Source organism: Sapajus apella, unplaced genomic scaffold (genome assembly GCF_009761245.1).
Source record: "Sapajus apella isolate SASKATOON/1434 unplaced genomic scaffold, GSC_monkey_1.0 scaffold22, whole genome shotgun sequence".
Classification (NCBI taxonomy): Eukaryota; Metazoa; Chordata; class Mammalia; order Primates; family Cebidae; genus Sapajus; species Sapajus apella.
The window spans coordinates 9483947-9500666 of NW_022436962.1; the positions used below are offsets into that span (position 1 = coordinate 9483947).

Genomic DNA, 16720 nt, shown 5'->3' on the forward strand with positions numbered 1-16720 from the left:
TCCTTCACCTGTAAAATGGGGAGGATAAAAACTGCATTGTCTACCTCACAGGTTGTGGTTGAGACTAAGTATGACCATGGTGGCACTTTGTAGTCTGGAAAGTGCCACACAACTCTCAGGGATTGTTCTTCCTGGAGTCTCTCGCTGTCCTCTGCTCGATGGCTGGGATCTTACCTTGGGGAGAGGATACAGATAGGTTCCCAGGACCAGCATGGTGATCATCACCACCAGAGACACACACAGGCTTGCCACCTATTCCGAGAAAGAGTTGGGGAGAGAGAGCAGGTGTGAAATTTTTGCTCTTGATTTATTTCCAATACATGACTTTGGAGGAGTAGAGACTGGGAGGGAGATGAGGGTTGGAGAAGAGCTGGCTTGGCTTACAGTGCCCAGGCTTCACTGGGGCAGCCATTCTGTTACCACCTCCACCCCATGCCCCTAGTACAAGGCTCACCTGGGACTTTCCTCCAGCTCCATCCACAGCCAGAGTGACGGAAAGCGCACAGCAAATGACATGAATTTTAAAGAAGGAGCCAAAGAAGTTGCTGCAGCCCAAGGCGATCATCTCCTGTGGGGAGGGGCAGGATTAGAAGCCAGTGTGGGGTGGAGGGGCACCGGGACCAAGTGCAGTCAGGCATGTAAGCCGGACTGTACGCCTAGGACCTGAGAGTGACCCAGTGGCTATAAAGTCACACACTCCCAGTCAAGAGGAGGCCAGAGGCCTCCCTGCCTCACCTCAGCCCAGTGAGCCCCCCAGCCAAGATGTCTCATGCCAGGCCTGAGTTGACCTGTCCCGCCCAGCCCTGCCGGAGGTGGCCAGAGCTACCTGGTTCGAATCCACGTTGTAGCCATGCTTGTTGGCCAGGGTCCGGCCCATAGCCAGGTTGATGACGTAGCCCACAATGGCTAGGGAGAAGGCTGTGCCTATCATGTCCTTCCACTGTGAGACCACAGGTGACACCGGGGTGGGAAACCTGCCGAGGAGCCAGGAAGGAGGCAGAGCCCAAGAATGTGAGCAGGGAGGGCAGCCAAGTCCTTCACCAGCCCGCGGAGGCCAGCCAGGCCCCCATGGTGTGCCGGGATCTTTACCTAAGTTATCCCATTCAGTCTGAATCCTCAGCACCACCACATAGGGTAGGCACCACCACTCCTGTTTTACAAAGGTGGAAACTGAGGCTTAGAGAACCTAACTTGCCCAAGGTCACTAGGCCAATATGTGGCAGGGCCTCATTTGTTTACTCCCAGATTCTGAACTCTATACGCTTGTGAGTCCACAGACCCCCTAGACCTCTAGTGCTGCATGGCTTTCCCTCCTGTGCACGCTCCAGCCCTGCAGGACAAGCGTCGCCCCTCTCCTCTCAGAGCCCAGCATGGTGCCTGGCACAGAGTGGATGCTCCGTGAATCTGGTTGGACCTAATAGCTCTCTTTCTGCATGGACAAAGAACCAATGCATTAGAGCAATACAAAGAGCCAGCAAGGGGCTGATCAGAGAGGCTTCGTTTAACAGCATCAGTTGAATGAGATTTAAAAGGGGAGTGCGGCAGTTAAGACTCATTTATAGCCAACATCTGCTGGTTGTGTGGCCCTTCTCCGGAAACAGTAATAATTCATACATGGTCAGTGTCATACAGTTTCTACTGCATTTTCGTAGAGGTCATCTTGTCTCCCTCTCCGAGCTCAGGCCTTAGCGGGGCATGTGGTGCGGGTGGGCCAGGCTTCTGGGCCACTAGACTCACCCGCGTTGGATTTCTCCCACGATCTGCATGTGATACTTTTTGGGCATCTTACAGCCCCCGGAGATAGCTGTTGCCACCACCACCTGCAAACCACAAAGCGGAGAATGGGGATTGGCCATAAGCTGGGGCCAGGGCAGGGGTCTCTCTCAAGTCTTTCTTTTCTCTGGGGACCCTGAATCCCACTCCCCTGCCTCCCTAGGGGAAATTATCAAAGCAGTAGAAAGAGAGGAAGCACCACATGTGGGAGATGGGATGGATTCACATCTCACTTCCTGTCCAGTGGAAGGGATGGGGTGAGGAGGGGTAGGGGCTCCCCTGGCCATGACTGAGCTGGTTTCTTCTTCCCACAGTCTGGCCCCCCAGCACCCCAGCTCTGGACAAGGTCCTTACCACAATCATCTCTGTAGGGATGGGGAAGCGGATCTTGTGCATGTAGCGAGCATTGAGCTCCTTCACCAGTACCAGGAAGGCACCGCTGATGAGGGCGAAGATGAGCGAGGCGATGTTGGTGTGGGGGAGGTTTTTGCAAATGTCAATGAAGGTCTGGGGGAAAGAGCATCATGCTCACAGGCTCCCACCCCTTCTTCCCATACTACCCCACCTTTGGGTGTCTGACCCAGCGAAGGGATGCCATCAAAGCTAACGGAGGCATACCAAGACAGAGTTCAAACCCTGATCAGAAACACTGTCCCATCATCCACCATGCTTTCCCAAAAGGTACATGGGGAACTCATGCTGGAAAGGGAATGCTTTCTTCTTTGGAAGAATTTGAGCTGAAGGAGGAGGGATGGAGATTAGACGTGAGGAAGGACTTTCTAAGCAGGGAGAGGTTGAGGCGCTAGAATGGGGAACTGGTGGAGAGTGTCCAGCTCTTTTCTGCAGGATTAACTACCAAGAACCTCAGTGAGCCTCAAGGTCGTGCCTTTGAGCCTCTTAAGAAGGAAAGCCCCTCGGAATCCTCTCTGAACAACAGCTAAGCCAGCCCTTGCTTGACAACATCTTACAACGAGGTGCTCACAGCTTCTTAAAACAGTACAGCCTCCTCATGTGTCTGCTCGAGCCTTGCCCCATTTGCAGGGGTGCATCCCCAGACTCACAAAGATGATGGACCCCGGGCCTGTGTAGGAGGGGACGGTCAGTCCGAAGATGTACTTGAGCACCGAAATCAGGATCTGCAGGCCTGCGGCCGTCATGAAGCCCCGGATGAAGGACTCGGAGAGGTAGATGGCCACAAAGCCAAACTGCACAAAGCCCAGGCCCATCTGAGAGGAGGAAAAGGGTGGTTTGTGGGGGGAGAGCGATGCAGCTCATCAGTTCCAACAACCCGCCCCACTCACACCCAGGCCTGGAGCTCCATGCAGCCCTGGGATAGCAGTAGCTGGAGCGAAACGGGCCATCTGTGACCTTCACCTGCCCTTCATTGTGCTCTACATGGTTGCCATCAGACCTTCAGTTCCTTTAGAGCACGCGCCTTTTTGTTACATCGCCTCTCTGGCTTTGGCTTCCTTATCTGTAAAATAAGCCTGGTCCTCCCCCAGTGTTTTCTCTCTCAGTAAATGACACCATCATTGACCTGGTTGCCCAACCAAAAACTTGAGAGTCATTCTCCCTTAACCTCCCACATCTAATCTGTCACCAAGCTCTGTTACGGCTCCTGGTAAAATGTTCTTTTCAAGTCCAGCCCCATCTCTTTCTCTACCTGGTTTTGGCCTGCATGACCCCTGCCAGGGCCTCCGCAGAGTCTCCCGACAGGTCCCCTGCCTTGATTCTGATCCGCCTCCCACTCATCATTCTCTGGGCAGCCCAAATGATCCATATAAACTGCCAATCAGACCCAAAGTCGCTGTTTAGGGGACAGACCACAGATTTCATTGTCTGGCTTCTGCCTACTTTTCTAACCTCTTCTGGGGTCCTCTACTCTCCAGCCACATCAAGCTCCCTGCTGTTTCCTGGGCAGATCACACTGTCTCAGGTCTCACTGTTTTTAGGCACTGTTCCCTCTGCCTGAACCATCCTCTGTAGATCTTGTTCCTGGTTAACTTCTCCTCCTTTAAGACAGGTGGAGTGTCACCTCCTCTTTGAGGTCCTCCGTGACTCTCTGCTCGGTTCATATAGGTCTGTACATAGCTCTACTCTGCTGCTTATCTCACTGCATACAAATATATCTGTTGACATGGCTCCTTCCTCTGCTGGGCTGTGAGCAGCTTGTGAATTGGACCTTTTCTTACTTATCTCTGTGTCCCAGGGTTTAGCCCGGTTCTTGGCAGGAAACTGAATGACTGAGTGAATGAAAAGGTGTTCTCTGGGACTGCGTTTTGCTCTTGCATTCTGTCATGTTGTGCTTCCCTTCATAAAACCTAGCAGAATCCTTTGCAATCTTTTGCAGGGATTTATGTCGTGCAACTGCTGCTGTGGCTTGGAGCAGAGGAGACTGGAGCGGGGTGAGGGATGTTAGAGAAACTTAGCAGTCTGCAAGACTGTGCTGGCAGAGAGTTGGGCTTCTCCAAGGGATAATGGAGAGAGGCTGTGAGTCTTTTAGACAGTTTTAAAGCTCAGGACAGTTTTACCAGGTGCAGCTCTTGTTCTTTTGTATGGTCCTGCTAGATGCAGGTGAGGAGATACTGTTAATTTTCAAGGTTCTCTTTAGCCCTGGGATGGGGAGAAGGAAGTAGAGCCCTAAATTAGATTTTTTTTCCTTTTTTCTTTCTTTCTTTCTTTTTTTTTTTTCTTGAGACAGAGTCTCGCTCTGTCGCCAGGCTGGAGTGCAGTGGTGCGATCTTGGCTCACTGCAACCTCTGCATCGCGGGTTCAAGCGATTTTCCTGCCTCAGCCTCTAGAGTAGCCAGGATTACAGGTGCATGCCACCATGGCTGGCTTATTTTGTATTTTTCATAGAGATGGGGTTTCACCATGTTGGTCAGGCTGGTCTCCAACTCCTGACCTCAAGTGGTCCGCCTGCTTTAGCCTCCCAAAGTTCTGGGATTACAGGCATGTGCCTCCACGCCCAGCCCCTTAAATCAGATTTAGCATTAAAGCTAAGGCTTTGAAGCAAGGGCAGGGTGGTCTGATGCCTTCCTAGCAGGGTTGGGGTCTGCCCCTCACCTGGATGATGGCAGTGAGGCAGGCTAGCGTAGCTGACACGTGCAGCCTCTCCGCCTCCATGGCTGCTGTGTCCACATAGCTCTCATTGGTGGCATTGTTGAAGACCTGGAATTTCGACTCTGGGGCCAGCTGCAGACAGATGTTACCCACCAGGATGCTGATAACGGCAAAGGTACCTGTGGTGCCCCACCCAGCCAGCAAAAATCAGATGTTTGGACCACACCCATGGAAACCAGAAAGGGGCCCAGGAATGCTTCCCAACCCCCAGGTGGATGGATCCCTGCACCTCCAACACTATTCTCCATCATAATAATACCAACCCTGACTCTAACCACGATCTATGCTTTTCAAGGCACTTTCAGCTCAACGCTTAATATTGTCTCACCGGACACGTGAGGAAATGAACTCAGAAATATAAGCACAGCCTGAACCAGAAAACAGCCCTTGTGACCAGGCTCTCCTCCATCTCACTTAGCACCAGAGAAGTCCATATGTCCCTGTGGTGGCCAGCTGAGACCAGCCAGGGAGTTAGATGGTGATTTCTCACATCTGTTTAACCATGTTATAGCATACAGTATATCTTGTTCTGCCAAGTCTTTCTCTCATTCCAGGGAGGAAGATGGAACAGGTAATGCTAACTGAACTCAAGGAGGCTCCGTGGTTTCTCCAAGGTCACCGAGGACCCAGGACTGATGTTCACAGTGACCATTCCCCTAGGACTGACCTTCACAGTGACCATTCCCCTAGGAGTGACCCACACCAACTCTAGGAGAGTGCAGATGGAAAATCTCCTGAGCCCCCTAGGCCACACCTCCCATCCTTTCGGTCTGGGTCATCCTGCCTGCCCAGAGGGGAGGGGCCTTACCTGGCACCATCTGGTGCACACCCCCCAGGAAGAAGTAGGTCAGGAGGGGGAAGAAGGAGGAGTAGAGGCCATTGACTGCAGGAAGATTGGCCAGCAGAGCAAATGCCATGCCTGCAGAGGACAAGGAGACGGAAGCTCAGCAGCATGGCTGTTTTGTGGGGATCACAGAGGGATGGAGTGGGGATGAGGAGAGGAATGATGGGGGTACGGCAAGCCAGGCCTGGCTGAGGGGACCCCTTCACCTTGTGGCACCTGGATGGATCCCCCGCTGAGTCCACCAAGCAGGTCGGGGACGATGTAGTCTTTAATCTTGTACTTGGGGAGCCAGGAGAGCACAGGCAGCAGCCCAAACACCACAGCTTTGATCTTGGCTGAGGAACATCTGGAGGGGAAAGGGGCAGATTTCCAGTCGGCTCTGCATGGCTTGGACATTCCGAGTTGGAGAGGGATGATCATATCCTGTTCATTTCATTCATTGGTTCATTCTAAATTCCCTGCACTGTGTGCCAGGTATACTGAGAAGAAATTGCAGGAACTTTTTCTTGAGAGCCTGTCAGCTTGCCCTGGGCATTAGCTGGAGGTCTTTGACTGCCAGCTGCTTACCTGGGGAGTTTACAAGACTTGGCTTAAAGGTATGAGTGTCATGGTGGCTTAGCCTTCAGAGGTATCAAATCCATCCCCTGGCTCAGATGGCCTTTCTCTGGGAAAGACTCCTCTGAGTCCTTCTGTCTGATCCCAGGCCTGGGTACCTGTGCCTGGGCTCCTGCCACTGTGTGTGCATCCTGTGGGGCAATTCCTTGCTTGTTGTCTGTCCCTCCCACTAGACAGCAAACCCCACCATGCATGGCAAGAAGCCTAGCTCTCCTGTTCATCTTTGTATGCCTTGAGCCTTGTACAGGGGCACTTAGTAAACATTTGCTGAATAAATGAATGAGTGAATACCTGAGTGGGACCTGCCTGCTGCCATTTTTCTTAGAACTTCCCTGAAAAGGAAGGCTCTATTGTTCCTGCAGGGTGCACTCTGCTGACTCACTGTCCTTTATGTGTGGAACTCCAGTACCGGAGTTCTTTCTCCTGTTAATTCACTGGGCAGCAGAGGAGGGAAGAATTCATTGGTCAACGCAGGGTGGGCAGAGTTGATCCCTTCCCTGTTTGTTGAACACCTCAAGGTCTTTTCACAGAAACTCGGGCGCGGTAGGAACAAGGGCTTACAAACTCAAGGGTGACAGCCGGTGGATTGATGACTGGAAGTGGGTGAGGGGCATTTGCTTTCTTTCTCCCAGTTGAGGGAACTCACATACTTAGGGCCCATCTGGTGACTCACTGGCCTGCTCTGATGAGGTTTCCTTTCCTGCCCAGCACCAATTCTTGCTCTTTGCTGTTGCTCAACATAGTTTCCCTGACACTCGGTCCCCTGGATGTCACCCAAGACTGAAACCAACATAGACAATGCCTTGTACCTTGGAAAGTCTGAGCAGATTTTCTCTTCCAACTAACAATCCATGAAACGGCATCATCATCAATATCTTACCCCTGGTCCCTGCTGGGGCTCATGGGTGCCTCTGCCAGCCCTGGGACGCTGGAAGGGGAGGTGGATGGGTGGTAAATCGCTTAATGCAACTCTAAAGCCTTGCTCAAAGAGAGAACCAGCCCTGCAGGGGCTCCATCAGGTCTGTTTGTGGCAGAGAAAACTGGGCTTATGAATAGAGAGCTGGCTGGGGAAAGAAAAGCAACTCATTGGAGGGCTAGGCCATGCCCAACCTTACTTGCAAGTCTGCTGTATGTTGGGCAAAGCAATCTAAAGCTTGGAGGAAGGGCTGGAAACAGAGGCCAAGAGGAGAGTGGAGAAAGGGATTAGCTTTCTAGACATTCATTCATTCATGAAACAAATATTTATCGGTGTACCTTCTCTATGCCAGGCACTGTTCAAGGCTCTCCTGCCAGTATCATGGGAATTGTTAGTTTGCTATATCCCTTTACGGCTTTCATTGTCCTAATCTTTTAGAACAACAGCAGATCATCTCATCCTCAGACTTTGTGCCCTAAAGTCTCTTTGGGCACAGAGACTGGGAGAGCACAGCTCTGAGGAGCACAGCTGTGAGGACAGACTGTAACTGGGCAGAAATGGAGCCTCCCAAGAGAAACAGGGTTGGGCCAGGCTTTTAGTATAAACTCAAGTGGGTGATTCCCCCGGCCCGAACCAGTTCCACCTGCATCTCCACTTCAGCCATTGCCAGTGACCTCAATCCGGGTAACTGAATCGGGAGCGGTAGGAACAAGGGGAGTTTCCTCAGGGGAGTGAGGGAGAGTGAGCCGGCCTATAGCTAGGCGGGAGGAGGCCTGCCAGGAGTCTGGGAAGGGCGAGGTGATGCTGGCAGCCCCAGCCTCCTGGGGTGTGGGTATGGATCACCTCGAGTAGCGCCTCCTTAGGGGCAAGGTTTCAGACCCACCATCGCAGTTCCAGGGAGCTGAGAGTGGAAAGAGCCTTGGTGCTGGCAGGACTACACCCTGGTAGGTCCCCTCAGGAAAGTCCAGGAATTTAGGTCCTCCTTTGGGCATTCTCTGGACCAAGCAGAGGAAGGAACATCCAGGAAGGAAAGGACAAAGGGTTTGGGGTGATGGTAACTTCAGGTATTTTTTGTAAGGAGGGAATAGGCCGTGGAGTAAGGGCTCTGATGCTCCCCACCCCTCCATAATGTAGCATGACCATCTACCATGCCTTAACAAACGCAAAGGGACTCGGGTGGAGTGAGAATATGGGAGATGCCAGGCAGGGCTTTGGGGATGCCCTATAACCCTTCTGGATGGTTCTTGCTTCTGCTCCCCATCCTCCCTGGGGGGTCTCAGTACAGATGAGGTTGTAGGATCTTAAATTCATTATACAGAACCTCGCTTCCCCAGGGCTTCCCTTAACCCCATCTTAGGGACACCAGTGCAGAAGCCGTGTCCTGGTGCAGAAAGGATTCTGGTGGGGAGCAGAGGAGGCAGGAGTCTGGGTTCTGGGCCAGTTACCTGAAGGCATTGCGAAGTTTCTCTCCTACTGGGTATGTCCGCTGCTTCTTCTCAAACTCATCGTCAAAGAGGGTGAGGGAGTATGCGGCTCTGTCTACCACGTAGCGGGGCCTGGGCTGGCTCATATCTGGGGCATTTACAAGCTTTGGGAGAAGCAGAGGAGGGGAGGGTGAGGGGACATACCTCCCCAGTGCCAGCCCAGGCCTTGTCTCTCTGGTCCTCGCAGCAGCAGAGTTTTATTCTGGCCTTCCCCGCCCCCATAAAGCAAGGTGCCTCCCTTCCTTCTGTCAAGTTTTTCCGTGAGACTCCCTTCTCGAGGTGGCCTTCCTTCCCAGGCACTGATGATGCATATACTCGCCCTGGCTGTTTTGCTTGGCGCTCAGCACGTGGCTGGCACTCCACACCTGTGACATCACCATCACCCCCACTGAGCATAGGGGAGGTAGAAGTAGGAGGGTAGGAGTCCCCGCTTGATTCGGCACATGGACCCTACTCTCCCCTGACCCCTGGTGCCCCAACAAACCATACTTCCTCCCTAGACCCCGGTTTCCCTGGCAGAAAGGCTCCTACCATTCAGCCAGTCAGCTTGGAAGAAACAGAGAAAACAGCTTTCCCAGAGGCAGGGGGATAGCCAAGATGACCTCAGGAGGACCCTTCTTGGATAAGACACCTAGAACTTCACCAACAGGTTTCCCGGTGGGGGGACAATGGTGTGTGTGGGGAAACCAGGATGGTCTGCCTGCCGGCTGTCTCTCCCACGGCTTCCTGTGCCTAACCTTTCCCCCACCCTTGTGTACTGCTGCTCCTCTCCTCCTCACTTTTTGCGCAACCTCACTGATGTTCCAGGAGCTGAGTTGGGCAGAGCTGAGTGCCAGGGCCCCTGAGGCCAGGAGGAGTTCCCCGTAGGAACCTTTCCCCCTCCCTCTTCCAGCTACTGGGCCTCCCACCTCCCCTCTACCTCCCAGAGCTGGGAGAAGTTGCTTGGAGGACCGCAGAGAAAGAAGGGCAGAGAAGAAAGAGATGGGGCAGGCTTAGAGTGAGGATTTGTATCTGGGAGGTGGGGAGAGTGGTGTGGCTGTGGCCAGTTTGGCAAAAGATTTGAGATGGGGTTGAAAGCGAGTAACTACATGGGGGCTAGAGATGCCCCCAGCTTCCTAGAGGGGAGCCTGGGTGAGTGGGGAGGTTGTCAGAGGGGAGCAGGTTGCTTTTGTAAAAGGGTCCAGAAGCCTGGGTTAGTCCTGCTTTAATTGAGGACGTGGGATGGGCAACATTACTTCTCGAACCTCAGATTCAGTATCCATAAAGTGGGGGTAACAGACATACCTCAAGGGTTGTTGTGAAGATCAAATGAGTTAATGGATAAGAAAGGGTTGTGTAAAATGTAAAGCGTGGTGCAAATGTGAATTTCTGTTATGAACAAGATTGTGCTCAAGTCGGTGAAGGCTGGGCTGGTGCATTCCATTCATTTGGTCTTGGGATCCCGAGGTCCACTATGAACTACAGGTGAGGGTGGGATGCCCGGCAAGACCCCACAGGTGATACCCAGCGGAAGGAAAGGTGGGAGAATGAACCTGCCCCCAGCGCCTGTGCCCAGGCCCTCGCCTGGCCCTTAGTGTGTACTCAACAAATGCTTGTAGAAAGAATTGATAAATGGTGTTTTGGAGGAGACATGGGCAGAAATGAATAAGGGCAATGGCATGTGAGACATTTCAGTGGGAGAATTGAGAGACGGGGTGACTTAAGGAAAACAGTGCAAGTTTGAGAGCCAGATGACCTGGGTTCAAACATTCAGTTTCTTCATCTGTAAATGAGAATAATAACAGTCGCAGGCAGTTGTTATGAGGATTAAGTGAGATCATGTGCATGAAGAGGCTGGCCTTTCACAGGCACCCAGCAAATGGTAGCGGCGGTGATCACTATGATTAAGTGGGAGGGTGCTTTCTACCTCCTAGGAGAGGCTATTCAGAGGCTTCCGGCCCTTCACCCACCCGTGAGGCGGGGTGTGCCCACTCTCCACACGCCCCAGAGCCTGCAAGAGTCTGGTTGTCCAGGTGGTTTGCGTGGGGGGCTCAATGAGTGGAAAGCATGACCTCAACCCATAGGAACTCAGAGCTCCAGAACTTTCTTCAGAGAAAGACTCATGATTTGGGGAGTCTAGCCCAGGCCACTAAACAGATCACTTGCAAAAAAAAAAAAAAATATATATATATATATATATGTATATATATATATATATATATATATGTATATATGTATATATACATACAGCCAACAATTTCAAGAGGGGCTGAATTGGAAGAGAAGAGCCCTTTGGAGGAGGAGGTGATGGAAGATCTTGCTTCCACACCAATCAGCAGGCAGTGATCCCTGAAGCATCTTCCTAGGCTGCTTTCAAAGAATCTAAGTTCCAGTAGTGTGTTTGTGGGGAAGGGAGTTATTAGCGTCAGATTCTACTGAACCCTGCTGTCTCAGACTCCCGCCCTGATTTCCCCACTTCCTCATGGTACCTTTCCTTCTGCCCACATCCTTGTTCCCGTCCTCTCCCTCCCCCTCGGCCTTCACGTTCAGTTGTTCATCAAATCCTACTGCTATTTCCTTCCTTCCTCCCTTCCTTCCTTCCTTCCTTCTTGTCCTTCTCTCTTGACCATTGCCTCCATGCTCCACCCAGCCTGTCCCATTGCCGCCCTCTTCACGTCTTATCCCATACCTGGACTATTGCAAAATTGATTTGCTGGTCTCAGCCATGCTCCTCCAACCCAGCCTACACTCCCTGCTCAGAAACCTCCATCTCCCTTATTTCCAGGAGGATTAAGCCCAAACTCCTATTCTGGCATTTTAATTTTTTATCCCCTGGCCTTGTATTGGTGGAGTCAGGAAATCTGTTGACTGGGTCCCTCCATACCATCTGGGCTGGTCTTTTCTGCACCCGCCAAACAAGCCTGGGTCTCTGTTCCCACTTTCCTCCTTAACCTGAGGTGCCTGACTCACTTCTGCCTTTCTGGACCTGCCCATCCTTAAGACCTGTTGAAGTTCCTCCTCCTCCCCTCTTCTTCCTCTTCCACTCCTTGCCCTCCTCCTTCTTGCCTATGGAGCCTTTCCTGACCACCTTGCCCCTGAAGGATTTCTCTTTCTCCTGGGATCTCCATGTGCACCCCTCCAGCCTGTACACACGTGTTGGCTTTGTCCATTTTTCCTTTGGGAGGAAAGCGGCGGGGGTGGTGGACGTCCTTCAGGGAACAACAGGTAGGTGACTCAGGACTAGTTCTGCCCCTCTGGGTAGGCTTGCCTACAGATGGGGCACCAAGATGCTAGGGAGTCCCCTCTGACACAGGCTAACAGAGGAAAAGCCTCCTTGCTTTACTGGAATACAAAATCTGTCTCTTTCCCATGCCCTTTGCTCATTTCAGAAATAGGATGCTGAAGGGGAGAAGGCTCTGGAGCTTTCACAATCCTGAGTTTGCATAAAGAGGAGAACCCAGCAGCCAGTCAGAGTCAGAAAGTTTTGTGTAGAAGAGAACTTGAGGACCACACTGGTCCAATTGTCTCATTTTGCAGATAAAGGGGTTGCACTTGATTCCAACGCCAATGTTCCTGTTGGAAAGGGCTTCAGACCTTCCAGGGCAATGCTGATCCCAGGACAATGTTTTCCCTGAGTGGCATTCAGAAGGGCCCTTTCTGACCACCCTGGTCACCTTGCCACCCCAGCTGATGGGACAGGACCTCTGGGTTCTGTTACTCCTCTTGAGGGCTCTGGTTCCCCTCTGGCCTTGGTTTCCCAGGACTATGACATCCAGAGTTGCAAATCTGCAGCCACAGGAATTCCCCCAGCTCCTGGTGAGGAGGCACCCTTGACATATTTCCTAATTCCAAGAACAGGGGTTGAGGTGGGGTGGGACTTAGGAGGGGAGGTTACTTCATCCCAGCCAGCCCTTCAGGTAAGGACAAGAGGTGGAGGGAAGGGGAATGGGAGTGGCATGGTGGGGAGGAGGGGTCACAGAGAACTAGCGGGGATGGGGGTCTCAGGGAATCAGGTCTCAGGTTCTCAGAGAGGGTGTCTTATGACGCTAGGTTAGGGGCAGGAAAGTGGAAGAGGGAGTGAGAGAGCCAGGTTCAGGGAACATGACAATCTGATCCCCAGTTAAAAACAAACAGCCCTGCTACGTGATGTCAGCATTGCTGGAAAAAAAGTCAAGTGCCCTATTGCCAGAGGTGTGTATCTTCAATCCCTGCTCCCCCTTCCACTGCCTCCCATCCCCCTACCAGGTCAGGGATAAATAGCAGGTGCCGTGTGATAATACTGAGAAACAAAAGGGTGACCCTTCCCCTCCTCCACTGTACAGGGAAGGGGGGCCTGGTCCCAAAGGGCTGGAGGGACTTAGGGGGATTGTGGGACTTAAGGGGAGTAGGGGGTGAGCCAGGGAGAGTAGAGGCAGGTGATGAGTGTGCACAGACCATTCTATACCCTGGCAGGAGAGTGGGCCAAACCTGGAGCAGAGGGGACACAGGGGTCCTGTGAGGTGGAGGAGCCAGAAGAAGGGAAGGAATGGGAAAATAGACCCTGTGGGGTGGGCTGGAGCAGATGCCCTCCTGGGTTTCTCCAGGACTTCTCCTCCAATGAGCTCATGCCAAAGCAAGCCCCAGTACCTCCTCCCAGTCACATTTCTGACCAGGTCTCCGTCAACACTATCCGAATACTGTAGGCAGAGGTGGGCTCAGGCAGAGACGAGCTCAGGCGGAGATAGTGCCTGAGTGAGTGGATGCACCGAAAGGCTCGGACCGGCACCTGGCCGTGGGAAGCATGCAATAAACTCCGACTACTATCGTTACTGCTGTGACTCCAGAGGAGCCTCTCTCTGGCTCTGCCATCTCTAGCAGGCACTCTGCCTTTTTTGGTTTTCCTTTTTCCATCTGCCCTTCTACCTGCTGCCCCCTGCCTTAATCCCTCCAAATTTTCCTGAGACTTGATTAGAGGAACAGCAGAAAATCTTGTGAGAAGAGGGTAGACCATCTGGGGAGCAGGACGGTGAGGGGCCCATTGGTGGGTTTTGGTCAGGTCTGGAGGTGATCCTGTCACTGTGGCTCAGGCTGACTTGACCCTCAGTCCTGGCGGGGGTGTGCATGTGGGGGAGGGGTTTTTTGACGCACGTGTGCCAGGCACGGGAACAGGCCAACCCACCCTGGTGTCCTTATCACTCGTTCCTAGCCGGCTGGTTGCTGTATTCTGGGAAGAGGAAAGGTCACTTGGAGGTTTCCCCTTTGCTCTAGCTGCTGGTTGCCTCCCCTCCTCATCCAGGGTGGGGGCCACAGGGCAAGGGCAGCGCAGCCTCTGAGTGACCCAGATGTGAATGTGAGCTGGGATGGACAAGCCGGCTGGAGTCTTGGCGGGACACTATATCCCTGGCAGGAGGAGGGAGGAGGTAGAGACCTCTCTACCCCCAAGGCTTTTTTTTTTGAGACGGAGTCTCCCTCTGTCACCCAGGCTGGAGTGCAGTGATGCAATCTCGGCTCACTCTAACCTCCACTTCCTGGGTTCAAGTGTTTCTCTTGCCTCAGTCTCCCCAGGAGCTGAAATTACAGGCATGCATGATGACACCCAGCTAATTTCTTTTTGTATTTTTAGTAGAGACGGGGTTTCCCCATGTTGATCTGGCTGGTCTCGAACTCCTGACCTCAAGTGATCCACCCGCCTCGGCCTCCCAAAGTGCTGGGATTACAGGCATGAACGACCATACTTAGCCCGCCAAGGCATTTTTAAGCACTCCTCTTCCTTCTACTGTCCCTGTGTTTCCAGGGCAAATTTCTCCCCACTTCTCACCCCAGCCTAATGTCCTCCTTGTGTTGAGGGGAGGATGAGATGTCCCTAAGGTGTCTTCCCACTCTCTGGCTGTCCTAGAGACTGCATCCCATGTGGGGGAGAGATTCACTGATACCACTCCCCAAATCCCCAGCCCTTATCTCCAGGCGGACTCTCCCTCCCTCTGCACTTTCCCTGCTGGGGTTAGGTGCTGGGCTGAGGAAATAGGCTCCAGAAAGAAGGGACTGAGGCTGGACTCTGAGAATCGCTTCCCAACACTGAGGCCTGACAAGGTCATGGGCTCCTTGGAATGGACACTGGAGGTTAAATTCCTAGAAGTCTTTAAGGAGACTGGGGCTGCCTTCACTTGGAAGCAGGGCCTGAGCAAGGAGACCAGCGAAGGGCCCAGCTGCTCTGGTCTCAGAAATCCAGGCTTCCTGCCCAGTGACGATCAACTCCCCTTGAAGGGGTGGTCCTGCCCCTTCCATCTTCCAAGTAGTGACCCCACATCTCCCAGAGCTTGGTCAGTGTTGAGCTGATCCTCGATTCCCCAGCAAGCTCAAGGGGGTGGGAGTCTGGCTGTTTAGTACGGTTTAAGAGGCGCTCTTGAATACTGGGTCTATGCCAATCTCCGGAAGACTCTGGGCATTCAAAGATAAAGAAGAGTCCGTCTCTGCCCAGGGTTTATACAAATGAGACTCAGAGCAGGTGGTTGGCTCTGGGACGTGTTTGGGAAGGCCATCCTGACAGTGGAGGTGCTCCTGGGGCCTGCTGGTCTTGGTGCTGCCCAAGCAGGGTCTTCCCAGGTTCTGAATGCCAGGGCCAGGATGAGGGAGGCGGGGGAGGACTGTGGGGCTCTGAGGGAGGGTCATCTGGATGCGTGAAGCCACTCAGGGGGAAAGCCCTCCCTCAGTCTGCCCACATGGGGGGCTGTGGCACTCCAAGGCCTTCCTTCTGGTGCTTAGACCTGTGGGGCAAGTGTAAGGAGGCAGTAGATGCTGGAATGGTAAAAGCGTTGCCAGGCCTCAGCTGGGGACCTCTGGGCTGATTTTGAGGAATGGGGGCACTGCCTGAGAATGGCTTGGAACCCCTTGGAGCTGCAGGATGAGGGGTTTGGAGGCTGAGACCCTGGGGAGCTGGCTGCCCATCCACTGTCCTGGCCCAAGCCCTTCTGTGTTGAAACATTCACCAGGGAGTAGGGTGACCCCGGTCCAGCTACCGCGCACCCGCCTGCCTGACGGAGCTGGTCCCTGGCTCACCCTCTCCCACTCCTCACTTTCCTCCCCCTCCCCCTCTTCCAACTTCTCAGGACTAATGGGGAGCCATGGGATCCTGTGTAGTCTGTGCTGAGTTCCTGAGCTTGTGGAGAGGTCAGTGAGTGAAGAGGGTGTCTCGTGGGTAGGAGGAGGGGGAGACAGCCGTAAAGAGTGGGCTGGTGAGCCAAGCCTTAAGAGCTTTCACCTCCAAGATGCGAAAAGAAAGGGAGAGGAGAGCCTGCAGCTTCAAAGGCTCGCGAGGAGGAAGGTCTAACACTTTCCTTTCCCTAGAAGACCTTTGCCTCGCTCCGTTTCGGGGTCTGGCGACCTCCTCCACCACGCCCTCACCCTGCTTGCTCCCTCAGCCAAGCTCAGCCTTGCAGCCCAGGTCCATACATGGACATGAAGACCCAAAGGGCTCCTGAGAGGGGAAGAGCTGGGGGCTGCTCTCAGACTCCAGGGGACAGAGTGTCCTTCCTACTTGTGCTCAGGTGGGCCGTTGGCTCCTGTCATCCCTCCCTTCAGTACCCCTGGTGCCCGCCCCCTTGCAGGGACGACCCCAGCCCCATGGGGTGGGCTGGGTTGGGTGGGGCTTACCGGTGGGTGAGCAAAGCCGGTTGGGCAGGGCTGCAGGTGTGTCTGGGGAGCAGGCAGCCGAAAGGTGTTCCTGAGGTGTGTGAAACGGCTCTGCTCAAATAATCCAGGGAGGCGTTTATAAATAACTTTTCCTCAGGGCCACGGGGTGAGCCCCGGCTTCTGATTGGCTCAGAGGGGAAGTGGTTTTGAACACTACACCATAGCTAAGCCTGAGGAGATAGGAAAAAGAGATAAGGGGAAAAGGTCCCAAATGAACAGCACTTTTTTTGTTTTACCTGGGGAGCAGGGCTGTTTGATGGGAGCTTGGCACTTCCTAAATCCACCCCAAAGACAATAGGTCACATTCAGCGGGGCTCC

At 53.3% G+C, this 16720-nt stretch overlaps 1 protein-coding gene and 1 long non-coding RNA gene across 3 annotated transcripts in view; one reads left to right on the top strand and one right to left on the bottom strand.

Annotated features, from left to right (window-relative positions):
* Positions 1–16449, bottom strand: part of SLC26A9 (solute carrier family 26 member 9) — a 28121-nt gene extending 11672 nt beyond the window's left edge. For both annotated transcript variants that reach the window (XM_032288996.1, XM_032288995.1), the window contains exons 1-11: positions 16364–16449; positions 8717–8859; positions 5947–6086; positions 5705–5815; positions 4840–5015; positions 2835–2999; positions 2128–2280; positions 1738–1820; positions 827–974; positions 455–568; positions 175–252 (exon numbers count right to left, since the gene is read on the bottom strand). In XM_032288996.1, coding sequence (XP_032144887.1) covers positions 175–252; positions 455–568; positions 827–974; positions 1738–1820; positions 2128–2280; positions 2835–2999; positions 4840–5015; positions 5705–5815; positions 5947–6086; positions 8717–8841 — 1293 coding nt within the window. In that variant the 5' untranslated portion in view covers positions 8842–8859; positions 16364–16449. The remainder of the gene's footprint in view (positions 1–174; positions 253–454; positions 569–826; positions 975–1737; positions 1821–2127; positions 2281–2834; positions 3000–4839; positions 5016–5704; positions 5816–5946; positions 6087–8716; positions 8860–16363) is intronic.
* On the top strand, positions 6086–6646 carry LOC116558800. The gene is made up of 2 exons (XR_004272172.1): positions 6086–6336; positions 6529–6646. It is a non-coding gene; the product is annotated as an uncharacterized LOC116558800 (long non-coding RNA).
* Positions 16450–16720: the final 271 nt, after the last annotated feature.